The sequence below is a fragment of the Bufo bufo genome, chromosome 1 (genome assembly GCF_905171765.1).
Source record: "Bufo bufo chromosome 1, aBufBuf1.1, whole genome shotgun sequence".
NCBI classification, from domain to species: Eukaryota; Metazoa; Chordata; class Amphibia; order Anura; family Bufonidae; genus Bufo; species Bufo bufo.
This window is the reverse complement of record NC_053389.1, coordinates 133,777,884-133,796,800: the sequence shown is the minus strand read 5'-3', so window position 1 is coordinate 133,796,800 and position 18,917 is coordinate 133,777,884. Positions and strand designations below refer to the sequence as shown.

Genomic DNA, 18,917 nt, shown 5'->3' with positions numbered 1-18,917 from the left:
GGAATGTTTTTGTGGCATTCTTTGGGCTCACTTATCGATGTGGAAGGCACTCTCAACTGATTTGGGTATGAATCCATCCTTTGCAGATCATGTTCACCCATACATGCTAATTGTCCCTGGGGCGGATGGGATATTCCACCAAGACAATGCGTCATGTTACACTGCAAGAAATGTCTGACATTGGTTGAAAGAGCATGACTTAGACTTCCAAGTACTACCCTGGCCTCCTAATTGCCCAGACTTAAAACCAATTAAACATCTGTGGGACCACCTCGATTGTTGTGTTCGCTCTATGGATTCTCCCTTACACACCCTCCAGCAGCTGTGGGATGCACTGTAGTCAGCAGATACCAGTGACAACATACCAGGAGCTTATTGAGTCTCTCCCGGCCACACTTTCCCCGGGGCCCTCTGCAGTCATTGTACACCCCTGTTTTTTTTGTCAGAGCATCAAAGTTAATTTGAAACATTAAAAGGGTCTCCCATCATATGGGAGTTTACTTTTGTAGTAGTTTACTTCCAAAAGATTTTATTTTTTGTAGAAGTGGTACTCTACTTGACAGGACAGAAAGAAGCCTTATCATTATTGAAATCAATGTTATTCTGCTCAACCTGTGATGTTCTCCTCTGATATTTCCCTGGAAGGCTGGTGTCTGTCAGACAGATATAGCACAGCTGCGATGTTGACTTTAGTTTTTCTTTGAAGTTTTCCCACCTTGTTTTCTGCGTAAAAATGTGTTTTCTTCAATAGATAAAGTCACAAGGTTGACAATGTGTTATTTATAGTCTATTAGTAAAAATACCAGGCGCGCAAATGATTTCTTGAGAGAAATGTGACAGTACTACTGCTGTGAGTCACTCAGTAGAAGAATCTTCTTGTCTTAAATTTATCGGGAAGAAGTCTTGCTGGAATGCTAGTGGATATGGCGAGTGCATTTTATAGTCACTATAATAATAAACTCCCTTACATCTCAGTCTGAGCTGCATAAACAAATAAGACAACCTTGCAAAATTTGACCAGCAAAAGTGAACCTCTAGCCTCTAGAATGTACATTGATGCAATGTGCGATCAGTGGGCGACTGACCCCTGGGACATCTGCATATCAGTAGAATAGATGCCCTTTCAGTTTTAAATTTCCACACATCAACCAAATGAATAGTGATTCTCTAGAATATCCATTTGCCTGTAGGATCCACAGTCATGATTTGGGTTGTCTTCCTGATTTATGTGATTGTCTACTTCTTTTTTTTTTTCTTTTTTTTTATGGCCATCCGTCTTCCCTCTCCATTCAACTGTTCCATTGTCTTAGATCTTTTAGTAATATGTGCCAGATAAGAAACGGCTTCCATCTATTCATTTGTTCATTGAATACATTTGAAATGGTCAGAGGTTTTACTCTTAACCAACTGGAAAGAAAAAGGAAGGCTGCTCCAACATTTCCCAGGAGATCACTGAAGCAAATATCTAGTAGTATTAGAAGATGGAGTGATAGCCAGCCTCCGAATTTGAGCCATTCTTGCTTAGTTTCTCCATGCTGTTACTCATAGGGGTCCTCATAGGTGGCCCTTCAATAATATCCAGATACTCTAATCGAACGTATGGACAGGGGGCGTCTTCATAGACAACCCCTTTAAAAGATCCAACTATAACTAGTTGGTAGGCCCTTTCATTGATGAATACAATGCAGTACTTTGTCTTTTGGTTAAGATCCATTTTTGTCAGTGCATTTTTCGGGGCGAAAGGGGCCATCACCCTTGTAGCCATTGTCTTCTATTTTGTCACTGAAATTGTCTTCCATGTCCGATCCCACACGGATTGTATTATTTGTAAACTGCACAGTATTTATATCTTTATCAAATCGTAAATTGAATTATTCTTTTAGTATGAAAAGCCAGAGCAAGAAGATGAAGGAAGGAAGAGATATGAAAATCAGAAATTAGAGCGTTTTCAAACCAAACAGAGGAACGGAGAATACATTGTGCCAGTCGTTAACCCAAGTAAGATTTTTGTTTGTTTGATTTTCTTTTTAATTTTCTAGAAATCCACATATGATCTACATCACTGAAGAGCCACAAGTTGCTCTAGAACCATGTTTCTAAATGTTCCTAAGCCTAGCCCTCTCTATTCAAATATATTACATCAAATTACTGTACCCTCAGGACAATAATGAAACACTGTGCAGCCTAATGAAAGCACTGAATGAGGATGAGGCATGTACTTCCTGAGGTACATGTACAACGGGATTACAAAATAGGCATAAGAGCAGGGAAACTCAAGTACTTTTTGTAAAGGTCCACATACCTGGGTCCCCATTAGTGCCCCCCCCCCCCCACACACACACACAATATGATGCCTCTTTAGTGCCCTGCACACGGAACCGCGCCCCTTTAGTGATCCGCACACAGTATAATGCCCGATAATGTCTCCCCTTACAGTATGATGCCCCATAGTGCTACCACACAGTGTGATGCCTTTAAGTGCCCCACACACAGCACGTTGATCCCTTGGTACTACCACACAGTATAATGCTGCTTTAGTATCCCTGACACAGCATGATTCTCTCTTAGTGCCTCCCCACACAGAATAATGAACTTTAGTGCCCCGCATACAGACCATTGTCCTTTAAGTGGTCCGCAGACTATTATGTCCCTTAAGTAGCCCCCACACAGAGTGATGCCGTCTAAGCGCCCACACACACACATACACAGTGTGATGTCCCCTCCCAAAAACACAGATATAATTGAAATCAGGACATGGCAGTCCGCCACTTGAGTCTCCCTGCTCTGGAGATAGCATTACCACTGCTTCAAGGTCACCTGGGCAGAAGTTTGGAAAACTGACTTGTTAAGAAGTCTATGGTAGTAACACATGGAAAGTCACTTTAGTAAGTCCCGGTTAGAATGTCACATAAAGGCAGTCACATATTTAGAGCACACACAACATACTGTTTAGATTGTCCACTTAAAGAGGTTGTCCACTTTTAGTTAATAGTTTTTCTAACGTTCCACAGTTCTTTATGAAAATTGAGGATGGGTCATTCTACAGTTGACACCATAATTCCACTTTAAGCTGTAACAGCTTTTCCTGTATTTGTCCACTGACCTAGGAGCCATGCCTAGGAGAAACATTGCTGGTCTTTGAAGATAATTTTTCTCAGGCAGCCCATTTAAATGGCTGTCAAGAAACCACTTTAACATAGCTGCTGATGGTAGACTTCTAATAATCATCTAAGACCATCTAAATCTATTCATGTATATTGTTGGAGGAAAACTAGGCATCTGTTGATGAAAATTCTCAAAATCTTTCAAAATGTGAGGAAAAGTCCCATCTGGAGAATGAAGATATCACAGTGAGTCGGTCATTCTTCTCTAACCCCCACTAGGGGTGGTTTCATGCGGTAACTGGAGATTAAATGTAGTGTTAAACGGCACTTGTTGAATTGAGTGTTATATCATGTAATACATACAGCTTTTGGGTCATACAAGGTGCACCCTTTCTGACCTCTTTATACCCTAGTCCAGATGGGACAGCATCTTCTCATTGATGGCCTACAGAATGCATTGGTGTCAGCAAGACGACATCTTATAACCGAAAGCATGCATTGGATTCCATTATTCCTAGCAGAAAGGTTTTGAGGCACCTTGGCAGCTATAAGTAATAATAATTAACACAGTAATTAGGAAAACTAAGCTTCCCTTGCAGAATAAAGTCCGTTCTAATATCCAGTTGCACTGAACGCGTTCTCTAGATTTATTTTCTTAACCTTCCTAGTTTCTGACTGAAGTCTGTAAGTCAAGAGATAAGTGTCTGTTCTGCTACAAGGGACTTGTCAAGGTTGTTATGTCTGCAGCCTTGACTGTTGTATAAAAAGTGACGAGAAACGAATTGATCTAAGTAGTTTCCTTGCTTTCGAGACAAGTATGACCTTTATTTTGTAGCTCCAGCCCTTCTTGGTTATATTTGGTCCAAATCTATAGGCACTCTTCTGCCATTCAATTGAAGCCGCACAATATCAGGAAAAAAAAAATACAAGGATGCCAGGCAGGAGGCATCAAAGGAGAAGCAAAAAATTATTTTAAGTCGGAGGAATGGCTTGAAGATGATAACACTTTTGAATGAATGATCTTGCTTTTCCTCTAAAGCAACTTTTCATTCCCTGCTTTAAACTTTCAGCACGGACTAAGGATTTGGGTAGTCGCACAGATGTTGCTTAGCAACATTTCACAAGGGGTAAGCGGTCTGCACCCTGACAGATTGCGCTGTTGTAGGCATCACTAGCTCTCTCCATTTATTAATGGCTCACAATGTTAATAAATCCAGCCATAAACAAAACCACTGTCCTCAAGCCCTATACAAATCTCCTCCTTATGTCTCTCTAACTCCTTGAAGGGGTTTTCCAGTTTGCATCAACATCCTTTAAAATAATCATTTATGAAGGTAGCTGTAATTTTGTAATGTACAGTAATTAGAAAAACAAAATACATTATCTTTGAATTCTATGGTTTTATTTATCAGGGCATTAGTTTAAAAACTGTCTTAAAACTAGAACCTGAGATAAACAACACATGGGAAATTGTCAGTGTCATTATTTAACAAAAATGAACTAAAAATGGAAAAGTTGTGTATATACCGTATTTTTCGATTTATAAGACTCACCTGATAAGACGCACCTAGGTTTTTGAGGAGAAAAATAAGAAAAAAATAATTTTAACCAAAAGGTGTGCTTTTGGTGGGTTTTGAACTATTGGTGGTCTGTGGATGACACTATTATAGGGGATCTGTGAATGACACACTTATGGGGGGACCTGTGGATGACACTGTTATGGGGGGACGTGTGGATGACACTGTTATTGGGGATCTGTGGATGACACACTTATGGGGGATCTGTGGATGCCACTGTCATGGGGGACCTGTGGATGACACACTGTTATGAGGGATCTTTGGATGACACTTATGTGATTATAACACCCATCATCCTAAAGAATACACTGATGTACTGTAGGTACTGTACATTGGTGTATTCTCAAGTATGAGGGGAGTTATAGTCAGATTAAATGTAAACACTATTCAGGGATTTTCTGTAATTGGCATGTGTTTATATTAAATATGACTATAACCCCCCTCATCCAGAGGAATCCACTCATATACTGCAGTACATGGGTGGATTCCTATGGATGAGGGGGGTTATAGTCATATTTAATATAAACACATGCCAATTACAGAACAAAATAAAATGATAACCCCCCTCATCCATAGGAATCCACTCATATACTACAGTACATGGGGGGTGTATGAGCAGAGAGCAGCAGGGCTGACAGGCACAATAACAGAGGCGCTGGAGCGCACAGTGTGACAGGCATCCAGCACATAGACGAGAAGACCGGGACTCTGGAGCTCAGGTCAGTGCCGGGGTCCCCCGGCAGCAGCTGGAGGAGGGGACAGGGAGGAGAAGATTATACTTACTGGAGCTGTAGGCTCCGGTCCTGGGTGCGCACCAGACGTGCGGGCTGGCGGCCGAAGGAGGGGACAGGGGGAAAAATTTTCACTTACAGGAGCTGAGGACTCTGGTGCCGGGTGCGCATCGGACGTGCTAGCTGGCGGCTGGAGGAGGGGACAGGGGGAAAACACTTTCACTTACTAGAGCTGCGGGCTCCAGTCCCGGGCGCTGGCGGCAGCGAAGCATAGTAAGTGAAGCCGCCAGCCTGCGGGCTGACTGCAGAAGCCTTCAGTGAAGCAGCCAGCCCACCCAACAGTTTAATGGCCACCTAATTTGCATCGCATTCGTTTTATAAGACGCAGTGACATTTTCTCTCCACTTTGGAGGGAAAAAAGTGCGTCTTATAAAATGAAAAATGCAGTAGTTTTTCACACATCATGAAAATAGCTTGCAGAACCATCTTTAGCAGCAATAACTTGGTTTGAGGCCTTGGCTTTGGGTCATTGCAACACCTTGATTTTCTTTTTCAGCCCATTCTGTTGTATAATTCCTTCTATGCTTGGGATCATTGTCCTGTTACATGACCAGGTTTTGGCCAAGCTTTAGCAGTTGAATACATGGCCCCACATTTAACTCTAGAATACTTGTTATAGAGAAGTGTTGCCCCTCCTCCACTGTGCTTGACATTTGACATTTGTACTGATACATTGTGTTTGGTTTTCACCAAAAGTTGCGATGTACATTATGGCCAAACTTCTCTACTTTGGTCTCATCAGTCCAAAGAACATTGTTCCAGGATTGTTTTATTTTTTTATTTTTTCAGATGTAACTTTGCAAACTTAGTCTTAGGCTACTTTCACACTCACGTTTTGGCTTTCAGTTTGTGAGATCCGTTCAAGGCTCTCAGAAGCGGTCCAAAACGGATCAGTTTTGCCCTAATGCATTCTGAATTGAAAAGGATCCACTCAGAATGCATCAGTTTGCCTCCGTTCAGTCACCATTACGCTCAGGAGGTGGACATCAGAACGCTGCCTGCAGCGTTTTGCTGTCCGCATGACAAAGCGGAGCCAAACGGATCCGTCCTGGCACACAATGTAAGTCAATGGGGATGGATCCGTTTTCTCTGACACAATCTGGCACAATAGAAAACTGATCCGTACCCTATTGACTTTCAATGGAGTTCAAGACGGATCCGTCATGGCTATAGAAGGCATAATACAACCGGATCAGTTCATGACGGATGCATGCAGTTGTGTTATTGTAAGGGAAGCGTTTTTGCAGATCCATGATGGATCCGCAAAAAACGCTAGTGTGAAAGTAGCCTTAGATGTAGCTCTTGGGTTTTTTGCAATTTCTCTGAGCATTGTCCAATCTAACATGAGATTAATTTTTTGGGGCATCCTCTCCTAGGAAGGTTGTCAGTTGCCTCTGTCACGGTAGAAAGATTGACTCCGGATTGTTTCGAATTGGCCTTATAACCCTTCCTAGATTGATGGGCAGCAACAATTGCTTCTGTAAGATCCTTGCTGATATCTTTCCTCCTCTGCATTGTGTTAACATGAGACTGAATGCTCCAGACCAGCAAACTGCCTAACTCCAGCTCTTATAGAGGTGGTCACACCTGCTGATAATCAGTTAATCAAGAGCATTTGATTAGCAGCACATGGCTGCTACTTACCCTCTTAATTCCTATAGAAGCAGTAAGGGTGTACTTATTTTTTCTTGCACAGATTTGGCTTGTTGGCTTAGGGCTCTTTCACACTTGCGTTCTTGTCTTCCGGCATAGAGTTCCGTCGTCGGGGCTCTATGCCGGAAGAATCCTGATCAGGATTATCCTAATGCATTCTGAATGGAGAGTAATCTGTTCAGGATGCATCAGGATGTCTTCAGTTCCGGTACGGAACGTTTGTTGGCCGGAGAAAATACCGCAGCATGCTGCGCTTTTTGCTCCGGCCAAAAATCCGGAACACTTGCCGCAAGGCCGGATCCGGAATTAATGCCCATTGGAAGGCATTGATCCGGATCCGGCCTTAAGCTAAACGTCGTTTCGGCGCATTGCCGGAGCCGACATTTAGCTTTTTCAGAGTGGTTACCATGGCTGCCGGGACGCTAAAGTCCTGACAGCCATGGTAAGTGTAGTGGGGAGCGGGGGAGCAGTGTACTTACCGTCCGTGCGGCTCCCCGGGCGCTCCAGAGTGACGTCAGGGCGCCCCAAGTGCATGGATCACGTGATCCATGTGATCACGTCATCCATGCGCATGGAGCGCTCTGACGTCATTCTGGAGCGCCCCGGGAGCCGCACGGACTGTAAGTATACCGCTCCCCCGCTCCCCGCTCCTACTATGGCAACCAGGACTTTAATAGCGTCCTGGGTGCCTTAGTAACACTGAAAGCATTTGGAAGACGGTTCCGTCTTCAAATGCTTTCAGTACACTTGCGTTTTTCCGGATCCGGCAGGCACCTCGGGCAACGGAAGTGCATGCCGGATCCCAACAACGCAAGTGTGAAAGAGGCCTTAGTTGTTTGTAAGTGTAATTTCTCATATGTTCACCTGAGGTTGTATTTACCTAATTTTAAGACCTTCTAAGGACTATGGGCCACATTTATTAACACCAGCGTTTTAGACGCCAGTCTTAATCAAGCCCTGCACTGGCAGAGGATCAACCGCAGCTATATAGAGACGCCGGCCTCTACATAACTTCAGCGGATCCACCTCCGCTTCTAAATGTAAGCCAGCTTCCTAGCTATCTTACATTTAGACCATTTTCTACACCTAAAACGGGCATAGAAAATAAGTGAGGTGGGCCTGATGGCCCTTCCCTGCCCACACCACACCCACATTTTAAGACCTGGCATGAGCAAGAAAAAGTCGCAGATTGCGGCGCAAAGGACCTTTGCACTGCAATCTGCATGAGAAGTCTGCCTAATATAGGCGTATTTCTGTTTAATAAATGGCCTCTAAATGTTTTTATTATGTCCTGATATGTAAAACCATGACTGTATTTCTTTTACTTTTATTGCTCATATCTACCTTTCTGGGCTGTGGTCACATAATTGTGTCTGTGTGTCACTTTCTTATTAACTGTGATGTCTTGTTTATGGGCGTGTCAAAGCAGCAACAGGGGCAGTGATAGGGGAGTGTCTATGTAACTAGCGGGGTGGGAGGAGCTATAAACTAGCTGGGTGTTGTTAGGGGCAGTGATAAGGGAGTGTCTAGGTAACTAGCGGGGTTGGAGAAGCTATAAACTAGCTGGGTGTTAGGGGTGGTGATAGGGGAGTGTCTATGTAACTAGCGGGGTGGGAGGAGCTATAAACTACCTGGGTATTGTTAGGGGCAGTTATAAGAAAGTGTCTAGGTAACTAGCGGGGTGGATTTTGTGCACATAGCTGTTTAATGGCACTAACTTTTTTCAGCTATGTATTGTATTGTTTTTTTTTATTTTTTTTTATTTTAGGGCTCCATAAAGAGTAAGGGTTAACATGATACATCAGACACTCTCTAGTTCCATATACACTTACAGTGCCTTGAAAAAGTATTCATACCTTGACATTTTCCATATTTTTTCACTTTACAACCACAAACTTAAATGCATTTTATTAGGATTTTATGTGATAGACCATCACAAAGTAGCAAGTATCTATGAAGTGAAAAGAAAATGACACATTGTTTTCAACATCTGGAAAGTGTGGCGTGAATTTGTATTCAGCCCCCCCTGAGTCAGTACTTTGTAGGACCACATTTTTCTGCAATTACAGCTGCAAGTCTTTTGGAGTATGTCTCTACCAGCTTTCCACATCAAGAGGCTGAAACTTTTGCTCATTCTTCTTTGCAAAATAGCTCAAGCTCATTCGGATAGTATGGCACTCCAACACTATCCATGGCAAGAATCCTTACAATTCTGTAGTAATTTAGATTTTCACTGAAATCTCAATTGTGGGTGTTCTAAGCTCCATTATCTGCATTAATAAGCTCCAGATAGTTAGTATTCAAGTCCCAAAAGGCCAATAATTTTGATTTGTTTCGGTTCAGTAAAAAACAGCCAAATAAAATGGATTGAAAAAGTTTATTTTTGGAACCTAATTCGGTCGAACTCATTTAATTGAGATCCATCAACAGTTCTGTCCTTTTGTGTTTTTAATGCAGTCTGTGCCGAAAATCACGAGGCTTTACACTGTAGGGAGCTGGGAATTTTCTGGGAAGGCACTGGGCATGACGGGAGCTCCTTGCTCAGAAGTTCGGACCCGACTCCTGCAGTGAGCCGGGACAGTTACATAATGTGCACAAATCCTAGATAACTTTTATTTTTATTTTTTTTGTACATTTTAGATATTTATATTTTTAATCCGAGAACATTATCCAGTTTATAGGTCGTCTTTAACTATTTGCTTTGATTAACTATTAATTTATGGATGTGCGATGAGTCCATGACACTTCTCCATAAGGCAAGACTTGCTGAGAGTCGCCATAAAACGTGTATGATTTGTGGGAAAAAATTAAATAAACAAATCTTGTCTTGTAAATGGAGACCTTAAATATAACCACGATCACGGAGGGGACGAGCGTTGTTGGCGATCCATGTGGTGTTTATTTTCTATGAGGACTCCGGTACACAGAAACCACATGAAACCGATCTGATGTTCCAAATAGAGCATTTTATTACTTTGTACCTTGAGAGTGAAGTTTGAGATCTCTGTGGTAACCAGATCTCATATGCTGCTGACACCAGCGTTTATTGCTTTCTCAGTTCCTGTGGGTATTGACATTAGTAGGTAATACAAAAACTATTGGCAATTTATATAACCGGAAGACTACTAGATAGAGATTGAAATTGCCATTCCTGCTAAGCTTGTGGCTTATTACTCCGGTTTGTTGTACCTGAGGTACACACTTAAAGGGGTATTCCAGCTTAGCTCTCATTCATTTGTACAGGAGCAGAGTTGCAGTATGCTGGCACGGTCACTACACAGCAGATGGAGCCTTCTGCATCTGGCTCTGTACACGGTTTAGTATCCGGCAAAGGCGGGTGCTGAAAACAGCTGATTGGTTTCCTCCAGGTACTCTGATTTACCCCACACTCCAGAGACATACTAATAGGGGACAGCGAGTGATGATAATATCTGTAAAGTGCTGCGGAATATGTCAGCGCTATATAAGTGAGTAAAATAAATAGAAAAATCTGGAACCTGTTAGATCTCAATAAGGGTCCATTCACACATCCGTGTGCGTTTTGCGGATCCGCAAAACACGGACACCGGCAATGTGCGTTCTGCATTTTGCGGACCGCACATCGCCAGCACTTTATAGAAAATGCCTATTCTTGTCCGCAATTGCAGACAAGAATAGGACATGTTCTATTTTTTTCGGGATCGGAATTGTGGACCCGGAAGTGCGGGTCCGCATTTCCGTATCCGGGCAGCACATCGTGCGGCCCCATAGAAATGAATGGGTCCGCAATTCCGTTCACAAAATGCGGAACAGAATTGCGGACGTGTGAATGGACTCTAATGCCAGAAGGGTTTTCCGCTTTTGACAATTAATACTCATTAGAACTTTCCCTTGACAATAAGCTGATCAAAAAGTGCCAGTCGCTCTGCTAGATTTATTTCTGGCTGGGAGCTCAGGGGCTGTGTCCTTCCTCAGGTAACTTGCCTTTTCTGCTGCAGCTCAGAGGGCATGTCCTTTATTACAGGGCATGCCCTCTCTGCTGCAGTTCTCTCCCTGTAACTGTCACAGTTTCTAACGGTAGATATGGCTGGAGGGAGTGATGGGTGAGCCGTACTGCTACTTTTGCTATGTAGGGAATTCTAGTTGTGCCCTGCAGTGTGTTACCTTTGGCACTTGCCTTTACTATTATTGATTGATTAGATTTTGTGATTTTCTGCACCCTCCTTACAGTATCTTATATGGCTTTATGATATATTTTTAATATGAACTTTCAATAATGATGGTAGTTATATCATGGTATCTTGGGTCTAGTGCCTTTTTGTTTTGCGATATTGCTCTCTTTGGTATGGTATGACCAGTTATATTTATTAGGGGCTCTCTTTTTGGTTGATATGGCTGGACAGAAAAATGAGGAAAGGAACCTACAGCAGATGGTGCTATACAAATACATTTTATTGAATAATTTGGTGTCTGTACTAAAATTTAATTACATGCAATACAGTGGTATTCAGGTGCTGGTTTGAGACAACCCCTTTAACTGAAAAGTGCATAACTGGCTGTATGAAAATGTGTTTTCTAAACTGGACAATCCCTTTAAAGACATTTTGCTATATTAGGAAGACAATTGAAGCTTGGCTCCTGTAATGCTTATGTTTTTTCTGTTTTTCTGTTATTGCTTCAGACAGACAGAATAAAGGTAAGTGATTACTATGTGGATATTCTGCTGCTTGTTTTTTGTTGCTCGTGCAAATACAGAACAAAAAGTGTAATGAATGTATCCTACTGTCCACAACAAAGCAGACACTTACATTGTAAACCATGGAGGAATCGGGTTAAGGTTTAGTGTTTTTTAAATGAGTCCACTTATTTGCTGACCTTCATTATTCTCCCTCGTTGACTACTTCTGCTTGGGATTTGTATTTTTGTGCCAAAATTTGTCCAGTCGGCTGCATTTTACTAGACACTAGCTTTATGCTGGTTTATCTGTAACAACTACAGATTTTAATACAAGATCTATTCATTCACAAGAATTTAAGAAATAAAGGTGCTCCATGTGGTAATACATGGACGGGAACCCACAGGTAATCGGAGATGCCAAGGTGGGCATGCTAACGGTGTATTGTTGTGCTATTCGGGCACAGTGCATTGATGGAGGTCTGGAAGTACCAGATCTCCCCGCGTTCAAGTGGTTGGGATGGATGAGGACTAGGTTCTCTAATTCTAGTGATCAGAGGGGGCTACAGTGGCTGGACCCCTTCTGATCTAAGGCTACATTATGAAATCCAGCATAGAAACAGCCTTCCAAGGTTCACCATATCCAGCATGGGAACAGCCTTCTGGAGCTCACCATTTCCGGCTGAAAGCCCATCATTATGCCGGAAAGTGGACGATTCCCTGTCTGATCCCATTGTAGTCAATGGGGATCCGGTGGTTCCCAGCATTTTCTGACTACATTGGATATGGTGAACTCCAACAGGCTGTTCCTCTGACGTAACTGCCGGCTGGATTTTATAATGCTATTGTAAACGTAGCCTTAGATCAGAAGGGGTGCAGCCACTATAGCCCTCACTGATCACTAGAATGAGCAAACCTAGTCCTCATCCTTCCCAACCACATGACTACGGTGAGGTCGGTTATGATCTGCTTGTTCAATTTCTCACCAATTTCAAGATTGCTTTGTGCATCTAGTGAATGGGAGTAGTCATGTTTCCATTCAAAGACTGGAAACCCCTACGAGACCTAAGACTTATAACAGCTGAAGGTTTGCTACGGTCAGGGTCGGATTGGCCTAACAGAGTACCAGATCCTCTGATGGGCCCACTCCTTCACACAAAATAATAGGACCTAAAGGTCCGGAAGAAGTCAGAGATGACATTCGTGCCAGTCCCTTGCATCCTTGGGTCTACTTTTTCTGGGATTGTTCAGGACCTCAACAATGATACGTCCTTTGTGTACAATGATAGCGGCCATGCAAGTGAAAGTGGAGGTGTACATGTTCTGTACAGATGTAGAGGGGCTTTAGCATTGTCTTCTGGTGGTTTTAAGGAACCCTAGTCTAATACTGTCTATATATCGCCAGTGTAAGCAATCCTCATAAAGAGCTGTTATGCTCACAGAAGTCTGTAAAGGGTTAAACTAGTGGGCGCGGAGAGAAAGGGTTTTCCTCCAAATGCTCTCTGCTGCATTGATATCAGATTATCCAAATGAAACCTCTCCTCACTCATTATGTGCTCTGAAATCTTTGTATTACAAATTGCCGACTGTAAATGTGACCATTATCTCCTGTGTTTTGCGGAGATCAATCCTTAGCACAATAGACTAGCGCCATTGGTGTTCTGCGACGATAGCATTCATGATGATTTCCTCTCGTATTCCCTAATTCGTCCCTGGCCATTCTTCACGGTGCATGCACTGTAATTGATTCAGGTGAAGCCTACTCATGTAGCGGGACGCAGCATCAAAAGATGCACTCTGATGACATTAGTCCCCGAGGTTTACAATGGAGAATTAAATCCAGGCCTGACACACCGCTCCTCCGAGTGAATTACGGTAATCTACGCATTCACTGCAGCTATCACCCAGGGTTGTTGGGAGGTAGAGCATCTCTTATTAAAGCAAACCATTGTATTCGCTCAGCCTCATTTAGCAGGATATGCTTGGTAGGACATTAGTGTCTAATATGGCTGCACTGAGAGCATAGTGGGCTGGAACATGTACCACCTGTACCCACAGGAACACTGGCTCTATTACAAGCATGGCCAACCTGCGGCTCTCCAGCTGTTGTCAAACTACAACTCCTACCATGCCCTGCTGTAGGCTGATAGCTGTAGGCAGTCTGGGCATGCTGGGAGTTATAGTTTTGCAACAGCCTCAGGTTGGCCATCCCTGCTCTATTGCTTAGGCAACCTTCACACTCCAGTGTTAGATCAGTGGTTTCCATCAGTGATTGTGAGCCAAAACCAGGAGTGGAGGCTACGCAGAGATAAGGTATAATGGAAAGGATTTGCTCCTGTTCTGTATTTTTGACCCGCAACTGGTTTTGGCTCACAATCTCTGATCAAACTGACTGTGTGAAAGCGGCCTTAGCTTTGAGATTACATGGGGCAAATGGGTTGCCTGGGACCTACTTCCAGTCCTTCAGTCACTGTTCACATGCTTTGCCTACCTCTGATATTCAATATATACAGTTGCAAGAAAAAGTATGTGAACCCTTTGGAATTATATGGATTTCTGCACAAATTGGTCATAGAATGTGATCTGATCTTCATCTAAGTCACAACAATAGACAATCACAGTCTGCTTAAACTAATAACACACAAAGAATTAAATGTTACCATGTTATTATTGAACACACCATGTAAACATTCACAGTGCAGGTGGAAAAAGTATGTGGACCCTTGGATTTAATAACTGGTTGAACCTCCTTTGGCAGCAATAACTTCAACCAAACGTTTTCTGTAGTTGCAGATCAGACGTGCACAACGGTAATTAAGTAACTCTTGACCATTTCTCTTTACAGAACTGTTTCAGTTCAGCAATCTTCTTGGGATGTCTGGTGTGAATTGCTTTCTTGAGATCATGCCACAGCATCTCAATCGGGTTGAGGTCAGGACTCTGACTGGGCCACTCCAGAAGGCGTATTTTCTTCCGTTTAAGCCATTCTGTTGATTTACTTCTATGCTTTGGGTCGTTGTCCTGTTGCAACACCCATCTTCTTTTGAGCTTCAGCTGGTGGACAGTAGGCCTTAAGTTCTCCTGCAAAATGTCTTGATAAACTTGGGAATTAATTTTTCCTTTGATGATAGCAATCCGTCCAGGCCCTGATGCAGCAAAGCAACCCCAAACCATGATGCCCCCACCACCATACTTCACAGTTGGAATGAGGTTTTGAGGTTTGTGTTCTGTGCCTCTTTTTCTCCACACATAGTGCTGTGGAACATCCAGGTGCTCTTGTGAAAACTGTAAACGTGCAGCAATGTTTTTTTGGACAGCAGTGGCTTCCTCTGTGGTATCCTCCCATGAAATCCATTCTTGTTTAGTGTTTTACGTATCGTAGATTCGCTAACAGGGATGTTAGCATATGCCAGAGACTTTTGTAAGTCTTTAGCTGACACTCTAGGATTCTTCTTCACCTCATTGAGCAGTCTGCGCTGTGCTCTTGCAGTCATCTTTACAGGACGGCCACTCCTAGGGAGAGTAGCAGCAGTGCTGAACTTTCTCCATTTATAGACCATTTGTCTTACCGTGGACTGATGAACAGCAAGGCTTTTGGAGATACTTTTATATTTATACTTTTCCAGCTTTATGCAAGTCAACAATTCTTAATCGTAGGTCTTCTGAGAGCTCTTTTGTGCGAGGCATCATTCACATCGGGCAATGCTTATTGTGAAAAGCAAACCCAGAACTGGTGTGTGTTTTTTATAGGGCAGGGCAGCTGTAACCAACACCTCCAATCTCATCTCATTGATTGGACTCCAGTTGGCTGACACCTCACTCCAATTAGCTCTTGGAGATGTCATTAGTCTAGGGGTTCACATACTTTTCCCATCTGCACTGTGAATGTTTACATGGTGTGTTCAATAAAAACATGGTAACATTTAATTCTTTGTGTGTTATTAGTTTAAGCAGACTGTGATTGTCTATTGTTGTGACTTAGATGAAGATTAGATCACATTTTATGACCAATTTGTGCAGAAATCCATATCATTCCAAAGAGTTCACATACTTTTTCTTGCAACTGTACGTCTCGTACCCTCGTGGCAAAGTTGATAATACATTCATAATTAAATTAATTTAATTTGTTTCCAGGAGGAATAACACAGGAATAGCCCAATAAAGAATACTTTAATTGTTCAAGCTATGTGATTTCAGGAGGAATACAAGTGTAAGAGCTTACAGACCCTCAATAATGGGCATGACCGTAGTGCTAATAGAGGCCCAATAAAGGGACTCAATGTACAAAACTATGTAACAGTAGAGGCCCCTAACAAACCTTGGAACTGGTCCCAGTCCACAATTAGCAAATGAGTTGTTATCATGATATGGCCTTCATTCTTCCTTTTCTCGGCCTCTTATGGGTCATTTTATATTCCACAGTTTCTCCCATTCTCTGCCTCGATCACTTTTCCTAATGTCTTACTTGGCCTCCACAGCTACTAGGTCCCATAGCAGCGGCTGTTCCCATTTCCCCAGTAGTTGCCTCGCAGTTATCTCATATGATGTCTTTCCAGCAGTGGACATTGGTCACTACTTCATGAATGGCTCTGGTCGTTTATTCAGTATTGCTAATCCAGTATAGTCAGCAGATACTCTGTATAGCCGTACTTTGACTGTAATGCCATTTGTTCCTCTGTCTTCTTTAGAACAATACACCGTTGGATATAGTCAGTCCAGTCTTATTCATTTGGTGGGACCCTCAGATTGTACTCTGCATGGCTACGTCCATGGAGGTAAGTTCTTGGATTTCTTACTGCACATATTGTAGTCATATATAACACATGTTGTAAAGGGACATTTTGAAATGATTGTACAGTTTACATATTATCTACATAAAGAGAGAAATAATTTTGTAAACAGAATACATTACTTATCAGGTACTGATCCTAAATTACATTCTGTAATATACTCCAGAGCTGTACTCACTATTCTGCTGGTGGAGTCACTGGTAAGGGGGTCAGACCTTACAGAAAGGATCTTTTTGAGTGGTATGTGTGGCTCTTCCCTCTAGGATGTCAGAAGGAATCAGGTGGACACAGTTGGTTACAACAGTCCTCAACAGGCTTAGTGGTTACATACTTTGTCTGGTCACAGCCTTACTTAGGGACATCAGATTAATTGGCACACTGTCTCTTTAAGTGGCAACAGACAAATACGGCACTGCTGCTATACCAAATTTTCTCAGATTCACTAATCTCTAATTAAAACTATTCTGACACCAATCTCTCCACTGTAAGGATGCATGCAGAACAGCAGATGTTTCAGTGTCTGCTTGCGGCTGACTTTCCAGCCATATGTGGTTGCTCCATATTGATTGGTGGCCCTATTGCCGAGATATTTGAGGTTTTATTTTATGCAAATTAGCCCATTGGTGAACCTAAAGCGCCACGTGCCCCCTGCTTTGAGTGACATGGCTAGGCAGTGTAGTCATAATCGCACCTTTTCCAGAACTCTCACACAAGCACGTTTATCTCTGGGATCAGCGCATGCACAGTACAGGTCTGAAGCTTGGTAGGTGGAAGATATCAGTACTGCGCCTGTGCTGACGATGACATTCTGCACCAACAAAGTGAACACTTTCCCCACTGATGTAGATATCACCTCCTGTGCTGATGTGTTGTGCTGTCCGTGATACTATATTCTTCCTGCCACCAAGGATTGACCCCAAGTGTACAACAACGCATAAGAACCCACATTTTGCAATGCTGACATTCTTTTCTTCCGGTTACAGAGTGATGTTGTTGGCACATGTGCAGTACAGATTCCTACCACCCAGCAAGCTTCAGCCTTGTATTGAGCATGCACCGATGCCAGAGGCGAATGCACTGATGCAAGAGTTCAGGGCCAGGGGCGATTAAGTCTCCACTGCCTGGCCCTGTCACTCAAAGCGGGGCGGGGGGGGGGGGGGGGGCGCAGCCAGCAGGTAAAGTGAGCAGAGCTTTAGGTTAGAGCTGCACAACGACATGAAAGTCTCATGACATTGCACATAATGATTGTCAATGGCGTCGCAATGCGGCACGCAACATACTGTGATGCGTCAGTCGAAAAAAACGTTAATGTAAGGTTTCGCGCGACACTCAACTCACCTGAGACTTGGCTGTGTGTTTCCAGCGAAATAACAGCTCTATTCTGACTCAGATTGTTGCAATAGCGATTTATCCCTAGTGAGACCTCTATGCCTGGCCTGTATGAACAGATATAATCACTGCGGACAATCCTTATCAGATGGCTTCAACTCGCCAACACCGAGTTTATCCGAGTAAGGCTACTTTCACACTAGCGTTCGGGTGTCCGCTCGTGCGCTCCGTTTGAAGGGGCTCACGAGCGGTCCCGAACGCATCCGTCTGGCCCCAATGCATTCTCAGTAGAGGCGGATCCACTGAGAATGCATCCGCCTGCCAGCGCTCAGCCTCCGCTCCGCTCAGTGAGCGGACACCTGAACGCTGCTTGCAGCGTTCGGGTGTCCGCCTGGCCGTGCGGAGGCGAGCGGATCCGTCCAGACTTACAATGGAAGTCAATGGGGACGGATCCGCTTGAAGATGACACAATATGGCTCAATCTTCAAGCGGATCCGTTCCCTATTGACTTTCAATGTAAAGTCTGAACGGATCCGCTCAGACAACTTTCACACTTAGAAAATTTTCTAAGTTTTAATGCAGACGCATCCGTTCTGAACATCAGACGGATCCGCTCCGAACGCTAGTGTGAAAGTAGCCTAAGTTGCTTTATTCTGTAAGCCAGATAACAGAGTACAGAAGAACAGATAGATTCCGATATTGTGCGGTGTTGTGCGTGTAAAAGATGATGATTCTTTTGCAAGCTTGCATGAGAATATAAGTGTATCCCTGGAGCAGAATGAAGATACAGGAAGTAATGTACACAGAAGAAGGGGTGGAGCAATGAAATAAATGACATATATCACAGATATAACAGAAAAACAAATGCAATACCAAAAACAACCACTAGATGGGAGCATGTGACCAAATATAGAATATATGAATGGTTCAACGAATTAAACTATATAAATTTTAACTGCGTAGCAGCACAAGCTCTAAAACAGTCGTTTCACACCAGCATTTTTGCTGGATCCATCATGC

The 18,917-nt window shown here is 43.1% G+C and overlaps 1 protein-coding gene across 4 annotated transcripts in view; it reads left to right on the top strand.

Moving 5' to 3' along the window:
• The window catches only part of ACOT7 (acyl-CoA thioesterase 7), a 223,866-nt gene that overhangs the window by 115,281 nt on the left and 89,668 nt on the right, over positions 1–18,917 (top strand). For all 4 annotated transcript variants that reach the window (XM_040429650.1, XM_040429665.1, XM_040429658.1 and 1 more), the window contains 2 exons: positions 1,884–1,998; positions 16,467–16,553. In XM_040429650.1, coding sequence (XP_040285584.1) covers positions 1,884–1,998; positions 16,467–16,553 — 202 coding nt within the window. The remainder of the gene's footprint in view (positions 1–1,883; positions 1,999–16,466; positions 16,554–18,917) is intronic.